Genomic DNA, 21,918 nt, shown 5'->3' with positions numbered 1-21,918 from the left:
AATAAAAAAAATGTTTAAAAAAAAAAAAGGTGGACAAAGAAGCATGAAGGACTCGAGCCCAACCACGCCAAACTCAACATTTGCGCCTGGCCCTTTGGACACAGCGCAAAGCACTGTGCATGGTGCTGAATCTTGTTGGCTCTTTTACTGAAATACACTTGACAACCATTAGTTAAAGGCTTCTGAAACATAGGCCTATTCCTGGCATTTAGTGCTTAATTATGTGAGCAAGCAAAGTGGTATGGGAATGATTTGTTTCACATTTGCCTCAAGGCAAAGGATAGTTTTTGACGGACTGCCGTTCCCCTTAGCGGAGCAGCAGGCTGCGCATTGCAAAGGGATATTCCCGACGCAACATTTCAGAAATTCTATACCTTAACAGGATCAATCTAAAGCAATCAGTGGATAGACAAGGTCTCCCAAGGGTCTTGAGAGAGTATTTATGAATTGATAGTGCAAGGCTAGTTAGAAGGAAAAAGATCAGAACTTTAAGTGGTAATGCATGGCTCTGCAGGGATTCTCCTTCATGCTTTTTCTGAATGTCTAGGCTAATTTACAGGTCAATCTAGCAATCAGTGAATAGATACATTTTTCCTTGGGTCTAAGCATGAGTGTCATTGTAAAGTACCTCTTATAGAGAGCCTAAGTCCCTCCCCTTCCGGTGGACCACCATGGGACCTTATTTCGGAAAAAATATGTACGGTAGTCAACGGCGAGAGACAAATAATTGTTTGATCCCGTTTGAATTGTGCCATGAATTACACATATGATGTTTTGTCAATTTAAATGATAATTTTGCAAGTCAAGAAAGTCGCAGTTTGTCGTAAAACTGTTGAACTATAAGACTGTAAAAATATATAATTAGAAAGACTACACACCCAAAAGTCGCGCAAGTGACGTAACTTCCTCTCTCCACAAGCTACCCAGAGCCGCTGAAGCTAAGTCCCTCTCAGATAGCAGTAGTATTATACACAACCTGGAAGGTAGACAGTAAGAACGGATTTAAACTGGTTTAGGATAGTTTTAGTACAGTGGGGGCTAACGTTAGCGCGATGCCTGTGTGTTTCGTATGTTTCGTTCCATGTCGGTGTTGGTGACGTATATTGTGCAAGACGAGAGATGTAGTTCACTGAGCGGTTTCACACAAAACTAAACGTTACTTTACTGTTTTACGACAAACTGCGACTTTCTTGACTTGCAAAATTATCTTTTAAATTGACAAAACATCATATGTGTAATTCATGGCACAATTCAAACGGGATCAAACAATTATTTGTCTCTCGCCGTTGACTACCTACATATTTTTTCCGAAATAAGGTCCCATGGGGGACAGCGGAAGGGGAGGGACTTAGGCTCTCTATGGGGGCTAATGAGGGCTACTTTCAGATATTTTTCAGCCTGCAACACCAGTGCAGTGCAAGGCTATGGGTTTACTAACATACAATTTTCATCAAAGCTTCAACCAAGAGAACACACACAGTCAACCAATTTATAGGCTATTTAAGCCCATTTTAACCGTTACAGCTAAAAATGGTTTTAGTTTTCCTTAATTTGTAGGCTATTAACCCAAAAGTAAACAAGTGTTAGGGGCTTATGTCTTTGTCCCAAGCATAGTATCAAGCATTGGGCCCTGCGATGAGGTTCCTGAATCACTACAAATTTATGTCAATTAAGGCACTAATTCAGTGCCTTTCTGTTTTGGCAGAAAAGCCTTCATCAGGGTTACATGACAAAGAGACAATGGATTGGTCTAAATTCACAAAGGTGGCCAATCAGCTAAAAGGTCACATGTCAAGGTCAATGTAAAGAAGTCAACACACATTTTAGCGTAAGAAAGATTTTGCATGCACCTCTGAGTTCTTAATCCAGTAAAATCAGCTTCAGATTTACATAATATTTAGACATTTAGCGGACAGATCTAGCCAGTATTGTATTGACTGTAACCATAGAATGTTTCACTTGGCGATGCTCAGCTCTATAAATGGTATATCCAACTCTCTGAAATCTAATATGAATTAGTCAGCATAACTATTTATTAGGTTGGAGAGCTGCATGGAACTGGTGGATTTCACTGCAGGGCACAAATTGACCCTAATTGCTTAATTAAAAGAATAACCCCAAGCGCAATTCAAAGAATGGGTTCTCTAACAAACAACCTCATTACTGAGTCCAAGTTGTCAGCTATTGTGTACATCAGAAGAGGCTTCCCAGATTACCAAACAGCCTCATAAGCTCGGAAGCATTGAAACTATCAGCAGCATAAACAAGTGTATATGAATACAGAAGTCCCCCCAACACACACTATATAGTACTTACATTTTTGAGTCTCCTATTGCTTTCTTCTCTCCTGAAATAACAAGAAAGACTTGAATGAATAGCTACACAAAAAAGTGATACTCCTCACAGTGCAATTTATGACTGCATATACAGTAACATCACTTGCACCATGAAGTCATGCATATACAAAGATCCAATTCTGACTGCCAGTATCTCAGGTGCTCAGAGATAGAGAGTCATAAAGAAACAAAACTACAGCGACATCTCAAGCCTTCTCATTTGCAATGTTGTGCTGTGAGCTGCTGATCAGAGTTTACACAGAACAGGCTATCAACTAGTGTAAACCAGCAGCTTGTCTGGCATGGCACACAGCTATGTGCCTGACTGTGCATCAGTGTTTTCCTAATATTTTATCCAAATTCTAGCCATCTAATCAAGACTGGTATCCCTGCAGGACTGGAGGAGCTCCAAGGGGAAGGCTTTAGCTCCAACGGGCGTGTTCACTGCTCTGATTGGTTCAGAGTCACTCTCACAATGAGACTGTGAAACGCTAAATGCTAAATACTTAATACTTGTTTCTGTAAAATACTGGAAGTTTGGCACAACATGGTTTCTGATGTCAAACCCCCCTGTATGTTTATATTAGTATGTGTGTTTTGTTTCTATTCAATTGACATAAGATTTGCTGGTTTATGCTATTAAATGACAAATCTGACTGAAAATCATCCTAATTTTCATATAGAGTTTCTAAGTAAATGTTTTATATGTGTTGTGATGTGCTGTTTCAGATAGTCTAAAAAAAAGGGAGAAAAAAAACAAAGCCAAGCGCAGCCTAAACAGGCCAATGAGAATGACTATCCAGCCCATAAATGTCTTCTGTAATAAAGTTAATAAAGTTGGAAAAAAAACCATAGACTTGGAGCTGAGTCCAAGTTTGAAACGCAAGCTCCTCCCCCCGGAGCGCCTCCGGGCCTGCAGGAATATATACATGATCTGATCAGGGACTATTTAACATCTGGGATGCCAGGTGATCGCAATTAACTACCTGGTGGGATAGAAAACCAGCAGTAATCTGGGTCCCGAGGACTGAAAGCCACTGATCTAGAGGCTTTCATCTACCCTCTCTCTCCTTCCTACACCCACTAACAGCAAACGTGTTGTATCAGCATCCGGAAACGCCATTACAATAAAGCTGACACTGTCCTACTAGCCACAGCTCATTTGCATACCTGTCACAATCAATAATCTGAAAGTCTACAGCTTCCCACTTACTGTATCTGCCAAGACAGTAAAGATGTTTATCTCTGTGGTGGTGTGAGCTCCTATGTTTGATTAATTCACAGGACGCCCTGAGCATGTAGATTTGGACAGTTGTGCAAGCAGACACACACACACACACACACACACACACCTTACCATCTGACATAACACTGCTTCTTGGGGACAATTATACCTGAGTGTTACACGAGTGGACAGGTCCTGCAGGTCCCCCGGGTGAAACAGCTGTGCCTCATTCAGTCCCAGTTTTCCACAAGCTTTCAGGAATACATTCACATTATCCTAGAGCAACGAAACCACAAAGAAGATTTGGACAGATGAGAGACAAGGGGTAGAGGGAAGGGAAGAAGAGAGACAGCAGTTAGCAGAAAGAGAAAGGATGCACAGAGTTAAAAAAACAAAAGATGAGTCACAAAAATAAAGTAGTCATACAGTACAAACTGCAGAAGGACAGAGCCTCAATGTAAATATACATTTGATTGTACTTTCAGGATCAGTCAAGCTGTAGAACCAGTATGTTTGTCTCTCAGTTACTTTAACAGGAAACCACATAATGTGTCAGACTTCCTGGCTAGCAGGTGCCTTCTCATGACATACTTGCATGCACCCCCATTGCCAACCCCCCACCCCCACCCCCACACAAAACAAATTTGAAACTAAATAAATGGAAAGTCCAAAACTCACCAGTCCAGCAATGGGAGTAGAGAGCCTGTTCACTCTCTTGATAATGCCAGGTTTCAACTGGTTGATCAGACTAAAAATAACAACACAACAAATAAACAAACAGTCCTCATAGATTAGAAATATTCCAGGATTATGCTGCATCTGTTTGACAACTGAGGCAATTAGAAAAGACCTGAAGTGTTACATCACCAGGGGCACGCTCCACAAGGAGGCTAAGAAAAGTGGGGTTTACTATGAAAAGCCTGGCTTGAGTTAACCTAACAATCAGTCCAGGATACAGCAGGCCACAAAGCCAACTTCCAGCTAACGTAATCAGTCTAATTCAAGCCCGGTTTGAACAATCAAGATAAATGCACATTCACAGCTTTAAAAACACAGGTCAAGATGTCAAGCGTGGAAAACACAGACTTTAAAAGAGAGCTGCGGTGTTCATGGTAACAGAGCAGCAGCTGATCGTCAAATTGTATGATGAATAAAGCAAATAAATAAATAAATAAATAAATAAATAAATAAATATATATATATATATATATATATATACACACATATATACATACACACACACAGTACTGTGCAAAAGTCTTAGGCACCCTAGATTTTTTATATAAATTTCTTAGAAGTCTTAGATGTTTATTTGTTTGTATTTGTTTTCTGCATTAGTGTGTCAGTAGACTGCTGTTTATTGTAAATTTTTGATATTCAGAAACTTTTCATTTCATTAGTTTTGAAAGCATCTTCACTTTATGGATTTCTTTGACACATGCCTAAGACTTTTGCACAGTACTGTATATATTTCTCTTTGCATGCCTTCTCAGTGGTGTGCTTCATTCCTTTAATTTTATCTATATGACACTTCAGTGTCAAAATAAATGAGAGCAAATGGTGGAAATGCTCAGTGTCATGTACAGTATAACAAAACGTCCAATTAGAAAGCAGAAAGAGCTATCCTACTTCTTAACTTAAATTATACTACTGACGACAGCCTATAATGGTGCACACAGTTATTTTTTTCCCTACTTTCACAATTACAGTAGGCCACAGCCATGGTCCAAAAATGTGTCAGTATTAGGCCTATTTATATTGCAATTAATGCTAATTCTTTTGAGATACTTTAGTAAGAACTTCATTCATAAAGCCTATTTAGAAACAACAGAAGTTGCCCAAAGTGCCATAAGACTCTAGACTGATACAGGCCTGAGCCCCACATTTTAAGTAGGCTAGTCTAACCTTGGCATAACTGTAGCCTATGTCAGTATGTAAGTTATTATTAATCAACAAAAATATATTATTTACCTTTTATTTTTTACCTGTATCACTGGTTAAGCTGCAGCTGAAGCTAAGCCAGCAAATAAGCCTGACCAAGGCCTGTCTCACCAAGCGAGATTAGCGGGTCAGGGTTAGTGAGCTAAGTTTGGGTTTAACCTTGGCTTTTCGGTCTAACAAAGACGACTCATTTTTCAGCAGGGGACACCAGGACCAGGTTAGTCTTGAAGGTTATGTTCCCATGGTAACTTAGCTTGAGCTAAATTAAACCTACTTTGTGGAACTGAACTCCTTGAAAATAAGCCTGATTTAGCAAAAGCCTATCTTCTCTGGTAAACTCATTTTGTGGACCCCCCCACCCCACCCCTCTCTCTTTCCCCCCAGTGAAGTGATGCAGCACACCCAGTCTACTTCATGAGATCAAATGAAAATAGTAATGAAATCATTACTCACTCGCAAAGCAGGACTCCATTCTCGAGAGCAGCGCGGAAATCGTTGCTCCCAAACGATTTTCCGGTCACTTCCTAAGAGAACACAAACAATATCCATAATTTATCCCTTTTCAATGAACCAATTAGATCTGTACTTGACGGAGAATGAGTTAAGTACTATTAAAGCATTTTCCCATCTTTTGCACCAAGTTGCTTTGAACAGTAAATACTTCAAACTACTTTACACAAGCAAACTTAACCTAACAAAGTAATCTCTATACAAATAGTCACAAAATAAACTACCGGGAAAGACTGTGTACGTAGACAAGCGTGCCCACTAACATGTAAAAGCTATTTTGGTAAAAACAAATCCAGAATACACAATAATGTGAATTATTTACATGTGACAGGAACAAGCACAAAGTGAAGGGCCTTATAATGAGGACATAAAAATGGGGGTTATTGAGGTTCAGCTCCATAACTAACAGAGGGCCCCAAAAGGCCATTCTTCTCACTAATTAGTCCCCCCAGGAACCCACAATCACAATTTTTTTTTTCGTAGAACTGGGCATCAGGCAGGGAATGGATGCCTCTCTGTGGAATCATGCAGAAAACGCACTGCCAAGTTAACACAATGCAACACAATCATGTGGTCAAGCTACTTTTTCCATTCTACAGCACCAGATTTTAATTGGTCATTTCAATAAACAATAGCCCCAATGAAACCACAGATTCTATGGATTTCAACCATATGGCTAAAAATGGGTTTTCCCTGGACAGCTACACTACCAGTCAAAAGTTTGGACACACCTGATTGAATGTACTATATTTTGCATTATCTTAAAGCCATTTTGATCTAAAGGTTTATGCTTAAATGCTTGAAATTTGTTTTTTAGACAAATATAAATAGTGAAGTTGATGCCTATGTGCCTATTTCTTTTAAAAGCCTTTGCCCTTCCATCAAGGCAAAGGGAGGCTCTTTTAAAGAATCTAAAATAAAAGATAGTTTTGATTTGCTTAACATGTTTTTGGTCACTGCATAATTCCATTTGTGTCATTTCATAGTTTTGATGTCTTTACTGCTATTCTAAAATGTGAAAAATAGTAAAAAATAAAGAAAAATGTGTGTCCAAACTTTTGACTGGTAGTGTATATTCATAATGAGTTTTAGGGATGTCTTGTACAGTAAAGAGTGTATAGCAAGTAGTCAGAGGGTCAATGCCAGAGCGCACCAACAATACTTCTGTGACCCTGGAATGATCATGTAGAGAGAAGTGCTGGAAAAAATTAAGGTGGGCAAGCAAGCAACTCTCTGCATGTAAAAGTATTATGAAAAATTACCACATAAGTATTATTAAACTGACACATTCCGAGCCGTTGCAGTCATTTAGAAAGTTTCATTGAATCATTTTAGAATCTTCCAAGTCTGACAAATCAAACTACAAAAACTAAGCTTGATATAGGCTGGCGTAAAGTTACATTCCTCCAAACAATGTTAACCTCTTACTCCTCATTGCATCTCTGTGAGGTACGAGGCGGACATCACTGGACCACTAGGCAATGCTCAGCTCCAAAAACAGCAAATAGATGGTGTACACAACTCTCAGCGGAGGGCATAAATTGACCAGGACTGCTTGATTCAAACAAGGGGTGCCTCAGCAAACAGCCTCATTACTGTCTAACTAAATGGTGGTTGTGACTAGAACATGCTGCTCCACATGGGCGGCTCAAATCAAACAAGAACAAAAGAAGAACATGCATTCCATTGATCTAGGATAAAAGGTAAAATTTCTTCCTTTTGAAGTTCTCCAATAAAGTGAAGATTTGAAATGTGTTTGCCCATTGTCCTATGCATGCCTGAAACTAAGTGGTTTGGTGTCTGATATATTGATCATTTTGCTTTTTGCTGGTTTCTTATGGCCACTGATTGAATAATGCAGATAATGAACAATGCTCCATTTCAATCACATATGTTGAAGTGTGTTATGGATTTTGAGATTGTCCTAGTACCCAACTTTCTAAGTGTGCGCACAATCAAAGCCCCTAAATTAGCGTTGTTGACACTTGTCCATTTGTCATCCCAAAGGTTTCAAGACATGGAATTTGTTTACAGCAATACCATGAGCAGAATCGTCTGAATATAACTTTATGTCAGAGGGATCCAACAAGGTCAGGCATACTTCATCTCAGCCAAGATACAAATATAGCCAACTGTCATTAATGATATATGAAACTGACTATGAAACAATCTAAACTAAATCATATGTCTAACATATTCAACTAACTATATAATATTACAATCCAAAATCAAAGTTTATAAGATCCTCATGAAAATAAATGTTATATTTAAAAAGTGTTTCTTGCCTCTGGTTAACCAGACAGTGTGCACAGCCCCAAAACATGAACACCTGCTTTAAAATTGGATACTGCATTTGATTCACCACACTAATGGCCTAAAAAAAACCATATTACAAACGGACTGTTTACATCTTGTAGAAGTGCCAAATCCCATTCTTAAAATACATTTGGGTTCAGTAGGCACTGAGCAAACATTTGCAGGGAATTTGGAAACCAGGCTGCTGGTGTTGGCCAAATGATGAACAGAAACAATTGAGTTTTTGGATTCTTGAATATATGACAGCTTAATATATTGCAATCTTTAACACAGATTAGTGCTAGGACATTCAGATTGTGGTTTGGCACCAGGAAGGGTTTATGATGCCAATTACCATTCCCTCAAAACCAGCATGCCTTGCTTCCCTCCTCCTCCACAAACAAACACACCTCATCACTGTTCATCCATTTCTGGCTTCATCCCTCCTTTTATCTGTCAGTGTAGGGAAATTCAGAGGGGTAAAATTGGCATGGGCGCACTGCCAAGAAAGTGTTGGACAGCCTCTCATAACTATCCACTTAGACACAATTGACAATAATGGGCCCATTTACATTTTGTCAACATTCAGCACCCACATTCTACAAGTTGTATTCATTGATTGTGATTAAGGTTCACAAAGAGCATGGACACATTAGTCTATACAACCTTGAAAAATTATTTCCTCAAACCCTCTAATCTCCCGCTGTGTCCGATCCAAAAACATGCCGACACCACATCCGTATCCAATTAACCATTCTTTCCCCTGTGAAGACAATAACAGTGGTGTGCAACGGGCTCGTACTGATTAATCCGAGAAAATAAAAAAATAAAACGCCAATAAATTAAGGCTGGAATGCAGGGAAGATGAAAGGGAACAAGCTGACCCAAAGTATCTTGTGGTAAATGCGGTTCCTTTTTAATCAACCAAGAACAAAATCACACAGTGAATGTGACCCATCAAGAACATCACAAACTTTTGGAGTGGATGGAAACTACAGAACAGACCCCAAAGTTAACTGGTTTTCATGAGTCTTCTCTTTTCTTTTCTCTTGCAACAGTTTCCAATTATTTGCCTTCTCTTCCTCTATGTGCATTCTCCTTTGAGGCTTTATGAGGCCTGCAGTCAAATAGCATCTATGCAAATCTGGACATTAACCACAGAACATCCTTACATACAGTAGGATGTCTCCATGTAAGGAGGCACATGAAACTCTTACCTGACTCTTATCAAAGCCTATTTACATTTGAACTCTAAGATAAGGCTGCAACAGTGGCCCAATTGAGGTTTATGAGTCTTGAGTCAGCCTCTTTTAATTTTATAAGTGGACAGCAGCAACAGTGTGGTTGGTGTAATGTGTGGAAATTCTCTGAGTGAGAAAAAAAACACTACAGAATGACGAAAGGTGAGGCTGCTTGGCTGAAACGACTCAAAATAAACGATTTCCCGTCTCCACAAAAGCTGAAGTGACGGAACGGCCAAATATTGTAGACTGAGATGTTCCTAGAGCTAAGATGAGCCAGAGCAGTCGCGCGTCTCTGCAGCAAACAAAAGTAAAGGAAGGTGAAAGTGAAACATACCTCCATCCAACGCTGAGCCTCGTTGAAGGCGTCTACATAGCTGATACTGGTCTGCTGGCGCCACTCCATCTCAAACTTCTCAAAACACCCTGATGGAAAGGCGACAAGTGGTCACATTGTCAGCGTTTGTTATAGGCTTTTGATTTATTTTGAAGCACGCACAAGCCGCCACCTCGCTATTAAACCTCCACCAACCTTAAACAAATAGTCATGTTAAATGATTGCTAAGAAGCATGAGACAAAATTCAATGCAATTTGATAAAAACAACACATTTCTAAAACAATCCCCCTGAGCCAGTTGGGTCAGTCACCTTGTGCTGCGTCAAGTTGATCACCGGTGAAAGTTCCCCGCTAATTGACATCCGTTTAACAGCAGTCTCCACATCTCTACCACCGGGTGTCCATCATTGAAACGCCTCGTTTATTGGGTAGTTTTGAGGGAGAGGTCCCCGCCTACTCCGTTTATGTACAAAAGTGACACAGCAAGCAAAGTTTGTGGCAAAGTGAAACAGAAGGAAGCAATGCAGATGCGACCCTCTAGTGGCCTGATTGGTGTATGAACAGTATAGTCGGTAGGGTAGTGAACAAACAGGATAACAGTAGCCCTATTCATAGTTTTCCCATAATTAACATACATGCCCTACTAATATGGTGCACATAGCTCATTGGCTGTGGCTGTCATTTGATTATAATCTATTAGAATCACCTATTTTCTTACCAAGATGGCTGTGTGGTGATGTGACAGAATAATATGAATAGAGACAGGCTCATATTCTGCTTGATCCAAAGATGTAGTCTGATCTCACAAAGTGCAACCATGGCATACAAACTATAAAAGCCAAACATACATAACCCATGAATGGATTAACTTCAGAAGGTGATGAATAACTCAAGTTGTGATGCATCACCCATGCATGGCAAATGTGTAAAATCCGGTGTTTGTATACAGATATGTAAAACAATCTGCCTCTGTGCCCCTCCATCCCTCTTACCGCGCCCCAGTCTCTGTCCTTCCCTGTATAGATTGTACCAGTCTAATACCATATTCATAGATTAGTGTACATTTCAAGGGCATCTCTCTCCACTTCCTTGCTGACATACTGGAGTGATGAAGGGTTGTCTGTGGCATTCCCATTCTCTCATCTGAATTGGATATGCCTATGAATACAAAAATTGTTTTTCCTTTGTATTTTTTTTTTTTCAAGATTTGGAAGGAAAGCATAATGAGAATGTGGTGCGTACATCTTCTGTTACAGCACACGCTTGCTCCAATCCAATTTCCTGCCAAAGGCCCAAGCAAGTAGCACTATTTGGGGATCAAGGGCAGCGATGGTATCGAAGGATTCAGAGTAAAACGGGGTGTGGAGGTGTAGGAAAGATTCAACAGACTGACAACTCATTAGCAAAACCAAGGAAATTAAAAGATAATTCACGGCACCATCTGGGAGTATTATCAGTCGAACTGGATAATGGGGATTATCTTTTCTCTTTCACTCCTAAATCCTCTGGCTCACTATTGGAAGCAACCGGAGGAAGCCTACAAGCAGCTAGGCTGTGGTGGCAGGAGAGCAAAATATGTACTTCACAATCCTGCAGTCAGAATAAATACCTCAGGCTATTCATGCTGAGTATTTATTGTAACTTTAAGTGTAACAGCTTTTGTTCACTTTACTGTATATACAGTACCTGACAGTAAGTGCGGAAATCTCCAGCAGTTATAGTTCACCCTTTGATGGACTGCTCAATCCCAAGATGGGTAATCTCTATAAACATCTTGATTGCACTTGATAATTACTGTGTTGGTGAATTCATAAAACCTGAGATCATGGGCACAGCTCCGCCTTCTGTGTTTGTACCACACTCTCCCATACTGAAGCAAGCGATACTCCCTGTGTGATGTGTGATGCTAATTGATCTTGCTTTTGAATAGTGGCGCACTTGAGAAGACAGATTGATGCTTATCATCCTTTTTGCAGGGATGTGGGTTTGCTGTACATACTCATCTACAACTGATTAGATGAGATGCAAGATTGCAGTCAGTTTATGGTGCCTAATAATAGCAGCACAAGTATGCACAGCTTATCAACCATAGCAATGCAAACAATATCATGTGTGCTAATGATTCAGAGATTGTATTTCCATGAAGTCCCTTAAGACATTATAAATACACTGTAATCATATTCTGAGTGTATTAAAATCCCAGAACATGACATAATAATATGATCTGATGTGCCTATGTTGCACCTGTTTAAAGAGCCTGTTCTATGCTTTATTCAGTACATACAGGATTTTGTTAACATCTGACTTGAAACCTGTTTGATAAAACATTAATAACATCTGAACTTCATAACAGCTACTGGGCACATTCATGAATACTGATGTATCCCCTTTATCACCTTTCATACATTCTTCACATAATACCTGTGTAATTTTTGATACAGGGGTTTAGTGTTGTGTTAAATTTATTAGGTGAAAATTTCAAAATAAAGGCCCTGCTTGGGTTGGATTTGAACATTTTCAGATGCCATGAATCTGTTTCTCTCTTGATTTTAGGGTATTTGTTAGTGTATTATGCGCCATGCTTCTGCTCATTTTCTTCTTCTACTTATTGTCTTCTAGTTGTCAAAGGTTGATTTATCTTAAATTAGCTGAAAACACTAAGATCCAAACACACCAAAATGGATTAATATCTAATATCTGCTGCATACAGATCAATTGTCCTTCTGATGTAAATTCATTTGTCTCCATATTATATGAACCATGAATAGCAAACGTGGTTACAGTATCACTTACTGGCCAGGGCTATGGAAATGAACTGTCAGTACAAAAATATCAGTTCTATTGAACATGAAATTGTTTGAAACGTTTTGCTCCCTGAGGAAAGCCAATATTGAAACAGTTTTTTTTGTGCCTTGGATTTTGTTTTCCTTCTTTGAAGTATCAGTATTGTGTCACATCATGATGTACTGTATTATGTTGTAGTATTATACCACATTGCACTGTGCATTGTGTGCTTGTATGACTAGTCTCATAGCGAGTGAGCAAGAGTATGAATATTTGCAGAGAGAGTGAACAAGCCATAAATGATGATGAACACCACCATTTCTTATGCATCGATTGTGGATGAAAAAGAGGATGTAACAGAAAAGAAAAAAAAAACAGTACAGATGAAATGCAATTTATTTTATCTCTGGCAAGTTTGAGTTTTTCTATGAATATATCATCTTGACATAGTTGAGGCAATAATATAGTGTATTTATTTGTGACTGCCAGTAGGTGTTGCTGTACCTCTGTCTGTACATGGATGCTTTAGAAAGGGAGCAAAAGCGTTTGGTGGTTTGATGGTTTGATGGCTTAGATTGAGGAAAGAGACTGGTGGGGGAAGGGTAGGTTGAATAAAACAGACATTTGTGACGATCTGACTTGCTTTAGTATAAACCAATTATTTCCCATGTAGTTCTGCCTGTTCCCCTGTGTCTTGCACAGTGTTAGAGGTGTGATCTGCCTTAAAGCTGCTGTTTACAACACTCACTCTTCAACTACATCCACAGCTACATCACCATTATCAACAACAGCAGCATCAACTGCTAATCAGATTTCCATTATGTTCCAAATTGAATTTGAAGTGAAAATAAAGAGAGGGACATTTTACATGGAGATCAAATGGCTTCAAATGGAGGCAATGACACATGATGTATGTCAGACACCATGTTCAAAACACATTGCACAAATAAATGGAGGGTTGAAAAAAAAATAAACTAACAACATTTGTGAATAAATGCTTTTGAATCTTCATTAATATATCAAGGGGCATTGATAGGTCAAGTGGCAGTTGTCTTTGCCTCCTTTGTTCTAAATAATTTCACGCCAAAACAATTATTATGGCAGCAGAGTCCTGCCTGTGGAATTGTGTAAAGTAGACTGCAGAACACATTACATAAAATTAATAAGGCTAATGGAGGAGTTCATATAGGTGCTGCCACCCTCTTCATTTTGCTAAGCTGAGAGGTTTTTCAAGAGCACTCACTGCATATGAACAATGACTGCATTCAACCTATTTCAACCTATTTCGTGATAAAACTTTCTCGGCGCTGAAGCGCTGAGAAAGGCATCACCCCCAAACTGCTTGAATTTTATCTGTTCATCATCAGAGACTGCTATTTTGACCATAACCAAGAGTAAATAATGGATGTCTCTGGCATGAAGTGGACTAAAACATGAATAGAGCTTACAGAATAAGGTGTACAGTGTGTTTCAGAAAGATCAGTAGAAGCCCAAAAACTTTACAATAATTTAATATTCAATAGTTACTGTTCTCCATTGTTTCTGAGCTGCTCTTTGAGCTACATGTCCACAATATCTGTATGCAAGGTAGATTAGAAGTCCAGCAGAAGTAGATTAAAAGAAGTTAGAAAGCAACGCAAATGGCTCAGGCATTTAGTTTAGCTTCCTTGCCCCTACCGCCTACTCTTCCCCAGTGCCTGGTCTGTGTTGTCCCTGCCAAGGTCTGAAACATTATCACAACAGGATGTGGGCTGGGGTAACACTGAGAGTGCTTCCTCTGCAGTGCCAGTCACCTGGGAGCTTCTTCAATTATCCTTGCATTTTAATGCAACTTCTGAACCTGAGCTGTGCTGTAACTCTCAGAAACCAAAGAGAGGTGGAAACATGGGCCATAAACCAGACTTATGGGAAAAAGCTGAATTGATCTTGTTTTCTCTTATTGCTGTTCAAGTGGTCATGTAGAAGTGTCCTGTGGTATTTAAGGGAAACTCTCTTCTCGGTTAAAGAATGAAAATATAATTCCTCTTGCCTAGATGAGTCTGATCAATATTTAAACACTGGACAATTTTTTCGCAAAGTCAGTAACAAAACAACTGTGTTCAAACAGCTAGCAATTACATCGTCATCCAACGGCCAGTTAGAACTAATGACTATCTGAAGCAGCAACATTGTTGCAGTGGTAGTTGGGATACATCACCCCACAGTTCAGCTACAGACAACTTTTCTGTGCAAACAAATGTGAAAATAAGATGACCACGGTCAGCATCGACAATTCACTGGTTGTAGAAAGTGAAAATAATTCTGACAACTGCTTTCTTGAGTTGTTAGAGGTGCATACACCCAATTATCCTAAAACTTGTGTTGTCTGGAGCTGCACCATAGACAATGAAGGGAAGACTGATTTTGTGGACACACAGAATGTTTGTTTTGAGTTTTATAGCCTATTGAGCTTTACTCTGTAGTGATGATGTCAGCCCAGAAACTGAAAATGCACCCATATCTCCAGAAACTCCCCCTTGGGTGCTCTCCTCGTCACCTTTACTGTCGTTCCCAAACCATTCTCTATGGAGAAACTTTACACCTGATGACATCCCAATTTTGGGAATTAAATATTGATTTGACTGCACTAGACCATAACAATAACATAGAGGTCTTTTCGGTCGGTGTTCTCCTTGAAAGACCTCATGAAGTGAACGATGAGCATTTTGAGCTGTTAAAAAATGCACCAAGATACTCTAAGGAAATCATGCCGGCCAAAAACTCAAATATTATGCCTACAAGAAATTTAGACTCAAAACAGCCCAGAATATTTTTCCCACTGTTGCTGTAAAAGTATTCTTCTGTGAAGTTTTGATGACTCACCCCGCATTCAGAGGTGTAACATTTTGATTGCAATCTCTTAGCAACCCCAAGGTGCTGCCCTGGGGGCTCCTTTCTAAGACAATAAGTATCAAGTCTTGTTAGTTTGTTGATATTATAGCAATAATAACCAAGAGGACAATCTTTACTGTGATTATGGGTACGACGGTGATACAGATCGGTATGAGGGGCAGCCAAATACCACTAGCAGCACCGAAGTACCATAATCACAGTAAAGACTGTCCTCTCAGGTATTATGGTTTTTATACATTTACCAAGACATGTTTAATGCATGAAAAGTTTTCTCCAAAGTAGTATACACACATATATACATAAAAATCAGAAAGCAAGCATTTGAAAAATTACACTGATTAGCCTGATGGAGGATGATTAAAGGTGAAAATGTCAAACTCTGAAAGGCCCGACCCCCTACCTACCCTGTACCATAAGTCTGATTGACATGAAAGTTGCCACACAAATCCTGCTATCCTTAAAACTTTCACTGATTGGCCTGATGGGGACACTATAATTAAAGGTCAAAATTTAAAACAACTACCAGTCCGATTTTGATGAAACTTGGAGGGATGATGCAGCTTGTTACTGACTGTCCCAGGGTGCCGACATATTTACTTGTTTTTTAAAAGGGTGACAGATAATGATGTATGTACAATTTAATTACATTTATTTATGAAAGTTACTGATTTATTCTATCCCTTCATTAAAATAAGGCCGTAATCATACATTGATGGTTGTTCTGGCTGGTAAGTTTTCTGTGGCAGGTTGTCTGTGCAATTATTAATGTCACCACTTCTTGTCAGATCAGAATTCACATCACGTCATCACACTGCTACCATCCCCTAGTTATGTCCTTTACAGTTGCCTCCACTGATTCTGCTGTCATGTCTCCCTGCTGGCTGTCTGTTCAGCTGCTCTCAGTACAGAACCTGAAGTATCATGCCATCTTTTGATTCGAAGATATAATATTCTTGACCTACAGCACTATTCGAACTATTGATGTTGTCTCAGTTTATTTATTTCTCTGTTTGATTTTCAATTTTTAGTTGTGATGTTGTTTGCAGTTTACTTTAAAAGTCAAATAAATACATACACTGTATATTTTTTGAAATAGTCAGATTAAGCAGCATGTTTCTTTCTCTGACATAGTCATTTAAAGAATATACCATAGTTGCCAAGTTTTTTGCTCATTTCTTTCATTTGGCCACTAAAGACCTACCTTCTGTAGACTGATTCTCACTGCATATTAATTTCAAGTTGCATTGCTTTCTGCTAAAACTATATCAATCATTCTGCTGACTGGCAGTGTTGTCAATTTGAAGCCATAATCCAACACTACACACTCTGTGATGTTGCTTTTGCGCAGAGAAACAGCATCTTTGTTCCTTTAAGGCAATATCAGTGATAACTCCAATTGAATTCCCTGACAACTAGTGTTTGTATCAGAGAAAACGGGAACAATATAGTCCATTATGAAATCTACCAGAGCTACTGTATGGTAGTTAGTTAGCTTGTTAGCTTCATTGGCTAGCAACTAATTTACGTTAATTAAGTAAACAGTAAGACAGTAAATGATAGATGTCCAGCTATCTATCATGCTGGCAGTCATAAGACTGGATCTGAGACCGGAAGAAGACAGCTCCCTATTCCTTGCTGTATTCCTTGCTTTCTACCAATAACACAAAACATCCAAATTTTTACCTAGAAATAAAGTTGCAATGAAGGAAAGATTCCAAAAAGTGAAAAGTATTTTTCTACAAAATACTTATGAAGACCAAGCCATTGCATTCGATTTCAAATTGTGCCTTACTAACTATATTTTTGAATTTATTTATTCAACAAATCCATTTCTTCAAATTAAATTGCAGCAAGAAAAAAATCTATACATGCAGTTTAAATACAAGCTCTGCTGGCACTAATCTCTTTGCACAGTTATGACCCAGGATATTATCTCTAGTTATTTACATGTTGGAAGATGAAATGTATGTGTCGCACTACAGAGGAACTCAAACTTTGGATTATTTCCCATTGAACCTATTGTGCCTACAGAGGCTAACACTGCTGTCTCTTGCTCTACACGGCTGCCTTGGCAGAGTTTTAGACCTAATGGAATGTCAATAGAAAAACTTGCACAGGTTACTCAACCTCCTTGCCTTATGGCTTCCATGATTATGATTGCAGCTCTCTTAGAATCAATATGGACCTCTTAAATGTGCATTCTCTCACCAACAAGACCTATATTCTTAATGACATTATATCTGAACAGAAGCTAGGTTGTATGTTTTTAACAGAAACTTGGTTGGATGATAGTACTGCTTCTGCTGTCCTTTTAGAATCCTCCCCATCCTGCTATAATTTCCACACTCTACAAGGGCGGGGAAGAGGGGTGGAGGCACTGCTGCTATATTTAATGCTGCTTTTAAATGTAGAAACATCACTCTTGGCAACTTCACTTCCTCCGAATACCTTGCAATTATATTTGATAGTCAAACCCCAGGCCTTGTTAGAATTGTGTATAGACCCCCTAAACAATGTCCTGCCTTCTGTGATGACTTCTCAGAGTTTCTGTCAATTATCAGCACCAAGTATGGCAAGATCATCATTATAGGTGATTTTAATCTTCACATTGACATTGTTACTGACTCCAAAACGGTGGAATTTCTGTCACTTTTAAATTCTATGGATTTTATTCAACATGTAAATGCACCTACTCACAAGCACCGACATACTCTCTAATCTAATCTAATCTAATCTAATCTTAATTGCTGATGTGGCTTTCTCTGACCACCACTGTGTCTTCTTTACTGCTAGAGTGTCCTGAACTCATCATAACCTTGAGCATGTTGTGAAGAAACATTATCTTACCTCTGAAGTAGTTGTAAATTTCATGAATTGCATTAATGACTTGCCACCACGGATTCTTCCCTCCTTCTGTGATGACTTAGTTGATAACTTCAACACTAAACTGAAACTGAAACCATTGATACGCGAGCTCCAAACAAATTGAAAAAGATTACTTCTAAACGCAAATCACAGTGGAGAAATGAGATAACTGTTAACCTTAAGAGAAATTGTAGAAAGGCTGAACGAGAATAGAGAAAAACAGAACAACTTGCTATTTATAACAATACAGTCATAAATGCCAGACAAGCTCATTTTTCGAAGAGTACTTTTCACAAACGTTGACAGACTTTTAAATCCAACACCTAATAGCCAGACCGACCTCATTTCTACATCTAAATGTGGTGAGTTTGCTGTATTTGCTGTACACTTCGGAGACAAGATAACAACAATTAGGTCGGGTATAGGCCAGGCTATCCAGGACAGTCTAGGTCTTGAGTGAGTCTCCTCAAAAAGTGGCAATGCCTTGTACGTGCTCACTTGATCCTATCCCAACAAGCTTTTTAAAAACTTTTTAATTGTGTAGCAGATGACATTTTAGCTATTGCAAATCATTCACTGCTAACAGGCATTTTTCCCACGGCACTAAAAAACGCTTTGGTTAAACCCCTCCTTAAAAAAACAGTAACCTTGATCCCTTGGCACTGAATAATTTCAGGCCAATCTCTAATCTTCCTTTTTTAAGTAAAGTTCTTGAGAAACTAGTTTTTAATGAACTTACTAATGCCAATGCCAAGAACCATATCTTTGAGAAGTTTCAGCCTGGCTTTCGTGCCCACCATAGCACTGAGACAGCCCTTGTTATTATAAATTATTTAAGAATGAGCATGGATTTGAAGAAGCCTTCCATCCTGGTGCTGTTGGATTTGAGTGCAGCTTTTGACACCACTGACCACACTATTCTTATTAATAAGCTAAAGAACTGAGTTGGCCTCTCTGGCTCAGCCCTAAACTGGTTTGGGAGCTATATTTCTGGTAGAGAATACTATGTTTCTATTGTCGAGCTCTCATCAGCCAAAGTTCAAATTTCATGCGGTGTCCCCCAGGGCTTGATTTTAGGCCCAGTGCTATTCAACCTTTACATGCTTGGAAGCATCATCAGGAAGCACAGGATTGATTTTCACGCAGATGATATAAAATTATACTTATATCACCTGAGGATGTCAGCCCAATTGATGAATTAATTAAGTGCAAGAAATATACCAAAGGTTCAGCCATTTCTCTGCCAAAGTGATACAGACTAATGCATGCTTTTATTATCAGCAGACTTAATTATTGTCATTTTCTCCTTTCTGGTCTTCCAAATAAATCTCTCAGTAAACCGCAGCTAGTTCAAAATGCAGCTGTGCATGTGCTAACCAAGACCAGAAAGAGAGAACATATCACACCTATTTTAAAGTCCTTGTAACTGTTTCTCTGTTTTTGCCATGGCGCAGCCGAGGGCATCACGAGGCAAATTCAGGTCAAACAGTCAGGCAGTCAGTCATGTAACGCTTAGTGAGACGATGCGCTTTGTGAGATGGCCTCTAGAGGGCGTCTTTGACTAAGAGATGCAGTGTTTCCCATACAGAAGCACAAATCAAAAGTTGTTCAATGTAGAGAAATGGATCTAAATCGATCTCTAATGCGCCTGATGTCACATCACGTCATGTTTGTAATTTGGAGATGTACAGACAGCAGACCAGCAGCATTGAACTCAATCCACAGAGTCTCCCGGTGTGAAAACAAAAGTGAAACTTAACATTCCACCATTTGCTGAACTCGCCTGTGTTACTAACGGGATTTGTAAACAGTACCCGATAACATGTCTTCTGCTGCCCTAGAAACATTAACGGCAGGTAACTAGAGCCCACCTTGTGGTATTAATAAAGTGATATCTTATCTTATCTTATCTTAGTGGAATTATTTAACCAATAACTGTGTCGCAGTGCTTCAGTGCATTGTATTGAATTGAATTGAACTGAATACACGCGCCGTGGGTCTGTACAGGATCTGTGCTTGTTCTTTTAACCTGCTGTGCTATTTTAATTGTCATTCATTTATTCATTGCCACCAAAACCTCCAAGTCCGCTTATGTCAACTAAATTTCTGTGGACATGTGGAGCAATTACTGATGGCTCACACCTAAAGGTATTTTAATTTGGCCACATTTCTGTATTTATGCGACCTCCATCCATAAATGTGTTCTGATTATGATAGTGATTATGCACAAGGCACATGCACCTTACACATTGTCACTTTTTCTATATATATGGTATCTACAACTGATTTTTTGATAGCTGCACATTTATATTCCATTTTTTCTTTGCTGTATCCCATAATCATTTTATCCATTATTATACATAGGTCACCAAAGTATCAGCTTAGAGGGATCGTCCTGAATGCTCCCCTGATGTTAAAGCCTAATCCTAAGCCTCATTTTTTTCCATTTTCTGAGTTAAATTAATTATTTGTTCAAAAAGTTATAGCCTAATCCTAACGACTACAATCAGTTCCCTAGTGCATATCGCACACATGACTGGAGAATGCTTGGTATGCACTTTTACATGCATACTTATTATCTCCTTTGTCTTATTCCTCCAACCCACACTGTTTGTGTGGGCAAGTCCTGCACATAAATGTTGTTGCAGGTCAAGCAGCTGTCCATACATTCACTGACAGTGCCAGACATATAATACCTGGCAGTAGCTGTAGTTGAGAAAGTGCAAACGAGTTTTGGATTTTGTGTATTTTAGGGATTGTAAGCACATTTGGTCGACTATCTGATGAGGTTAGCACTTGAATATTTTAGCCATGTTGTCTTTATTTTCTGTTTCTTCAATAGATAGGCATAGTCATTGGTCAAACATTTGATTAGATATGCAAGATGGTAAAGAAATTACATGTAACAGGCTAAAATGCCTCTCACAAAGAGAGACATTCTGAATTTTTAAGTTGGGGCCTCCTGTATATGCAGGATTGAATGAGGAATTGGATTTTGCTCCTTTCTTTCCTTTCTTCATAATGTAGCCTGTTTATATTTTAGTTTTATGTAATCTTATTCTTAGTATGCTTTCATTTTCCTACTTTGCTGTATTATGTGTTATCATTTGTGAGATGATGTCATCATTTGTGAGATGACATCATTTGTGAGATGACTGACACAAACAGTGAGAGTTCATGGGGACGATATGAGGTCCACCTAGAAACACAGAGAAATAACGACACCACTGAGTTGGTTGGCAGGGATTAATGCAAGGATTTGCTTGTGAGAGGACATGCATGGAATGGTAAGAAAGGTGCTGCTCCTGTTCTGGGACAGTGCGGCGTTGATGCAAATTCAATATGATAATGATGGACCTAAGAAGAAGAGAAGAAGAGGCATTAAGATGCATCAGCACCTTTGGTTCTGTACAGACAGAGGGAGAAGCAGAGTTCAGTTATGGTAGATCTTGAGTTTACAGCTATATTGTTGAGACTACACGACTTACTCAA

The 21,918-nt window shown here is 39.0% G+C and overlaps 1 protein-coding gene across 7 annotated transcripts in view; it reads right to left on the bottom strand.

Moving 5' to 3' along the window:
- The window catches only part of lmo7b (LIM domain 7b), an 82,036-nt gene that overhangs the window by 19,524 nt on the left and 40,594 nt on the right, over positions 1-21,918 (bottom strand). For 6 of the 7 annotated variants that reach the window (XM_071919529.2, XM_078289784.1, XM_078289844.1 and 3 more), the window contains exons 1-5: positions 9,886-9,969; positions 5,956-6,026; positions 4,240-4,309; positions 3,731-3,837; positions 2,317-2,347 (exon numbers count right to left, since the gene is read on the bottom strand). The exons of the other annotated variant lie outside the window; for it this stretch is intronic. In XM_071919529.2, coding sequence (XP_071775630.2) covers positions 2,317-2,347; positions 3,731-3,837; positions 4,240-4,309; positions 5,956-6,026; positions 9,886-9,954 — 348 coding nt within the window. In that variant the 5' untranslated portion in view covers positions 9,955-9,969. Of the gene's footprint in view, positions 1-2,316; positions 2,348-3,730; positions 3,838-4,239; positions 4,310-5,955; positions 6,027-9,885; positions 9,970-21,918 lie in introns of those variants that run through there. 7 annotated transcript variants of the gene reach the window in all.

This window comes from Centroberyx gerrardi, chromosome 1 (assembly GCF_048128805.1).
Source record: "Centroberyx gerrardi isolate f3 chromosome 1, fCenGer3.hap1.cur.20231027, whole genome shotgun sequence".
Taxonomy (NCBI): Eukaryota; Metazoa; Chordata; class Actinopteri; order Beryciformes; family Berycidae; genus Centroberyx; species Centroberyx gerrardi.
The sequence above is the reverse complement of the archived record's forward strand: the minus strand, read 5'-3'. Positions and strand labels throughout refer to the sequence as shown.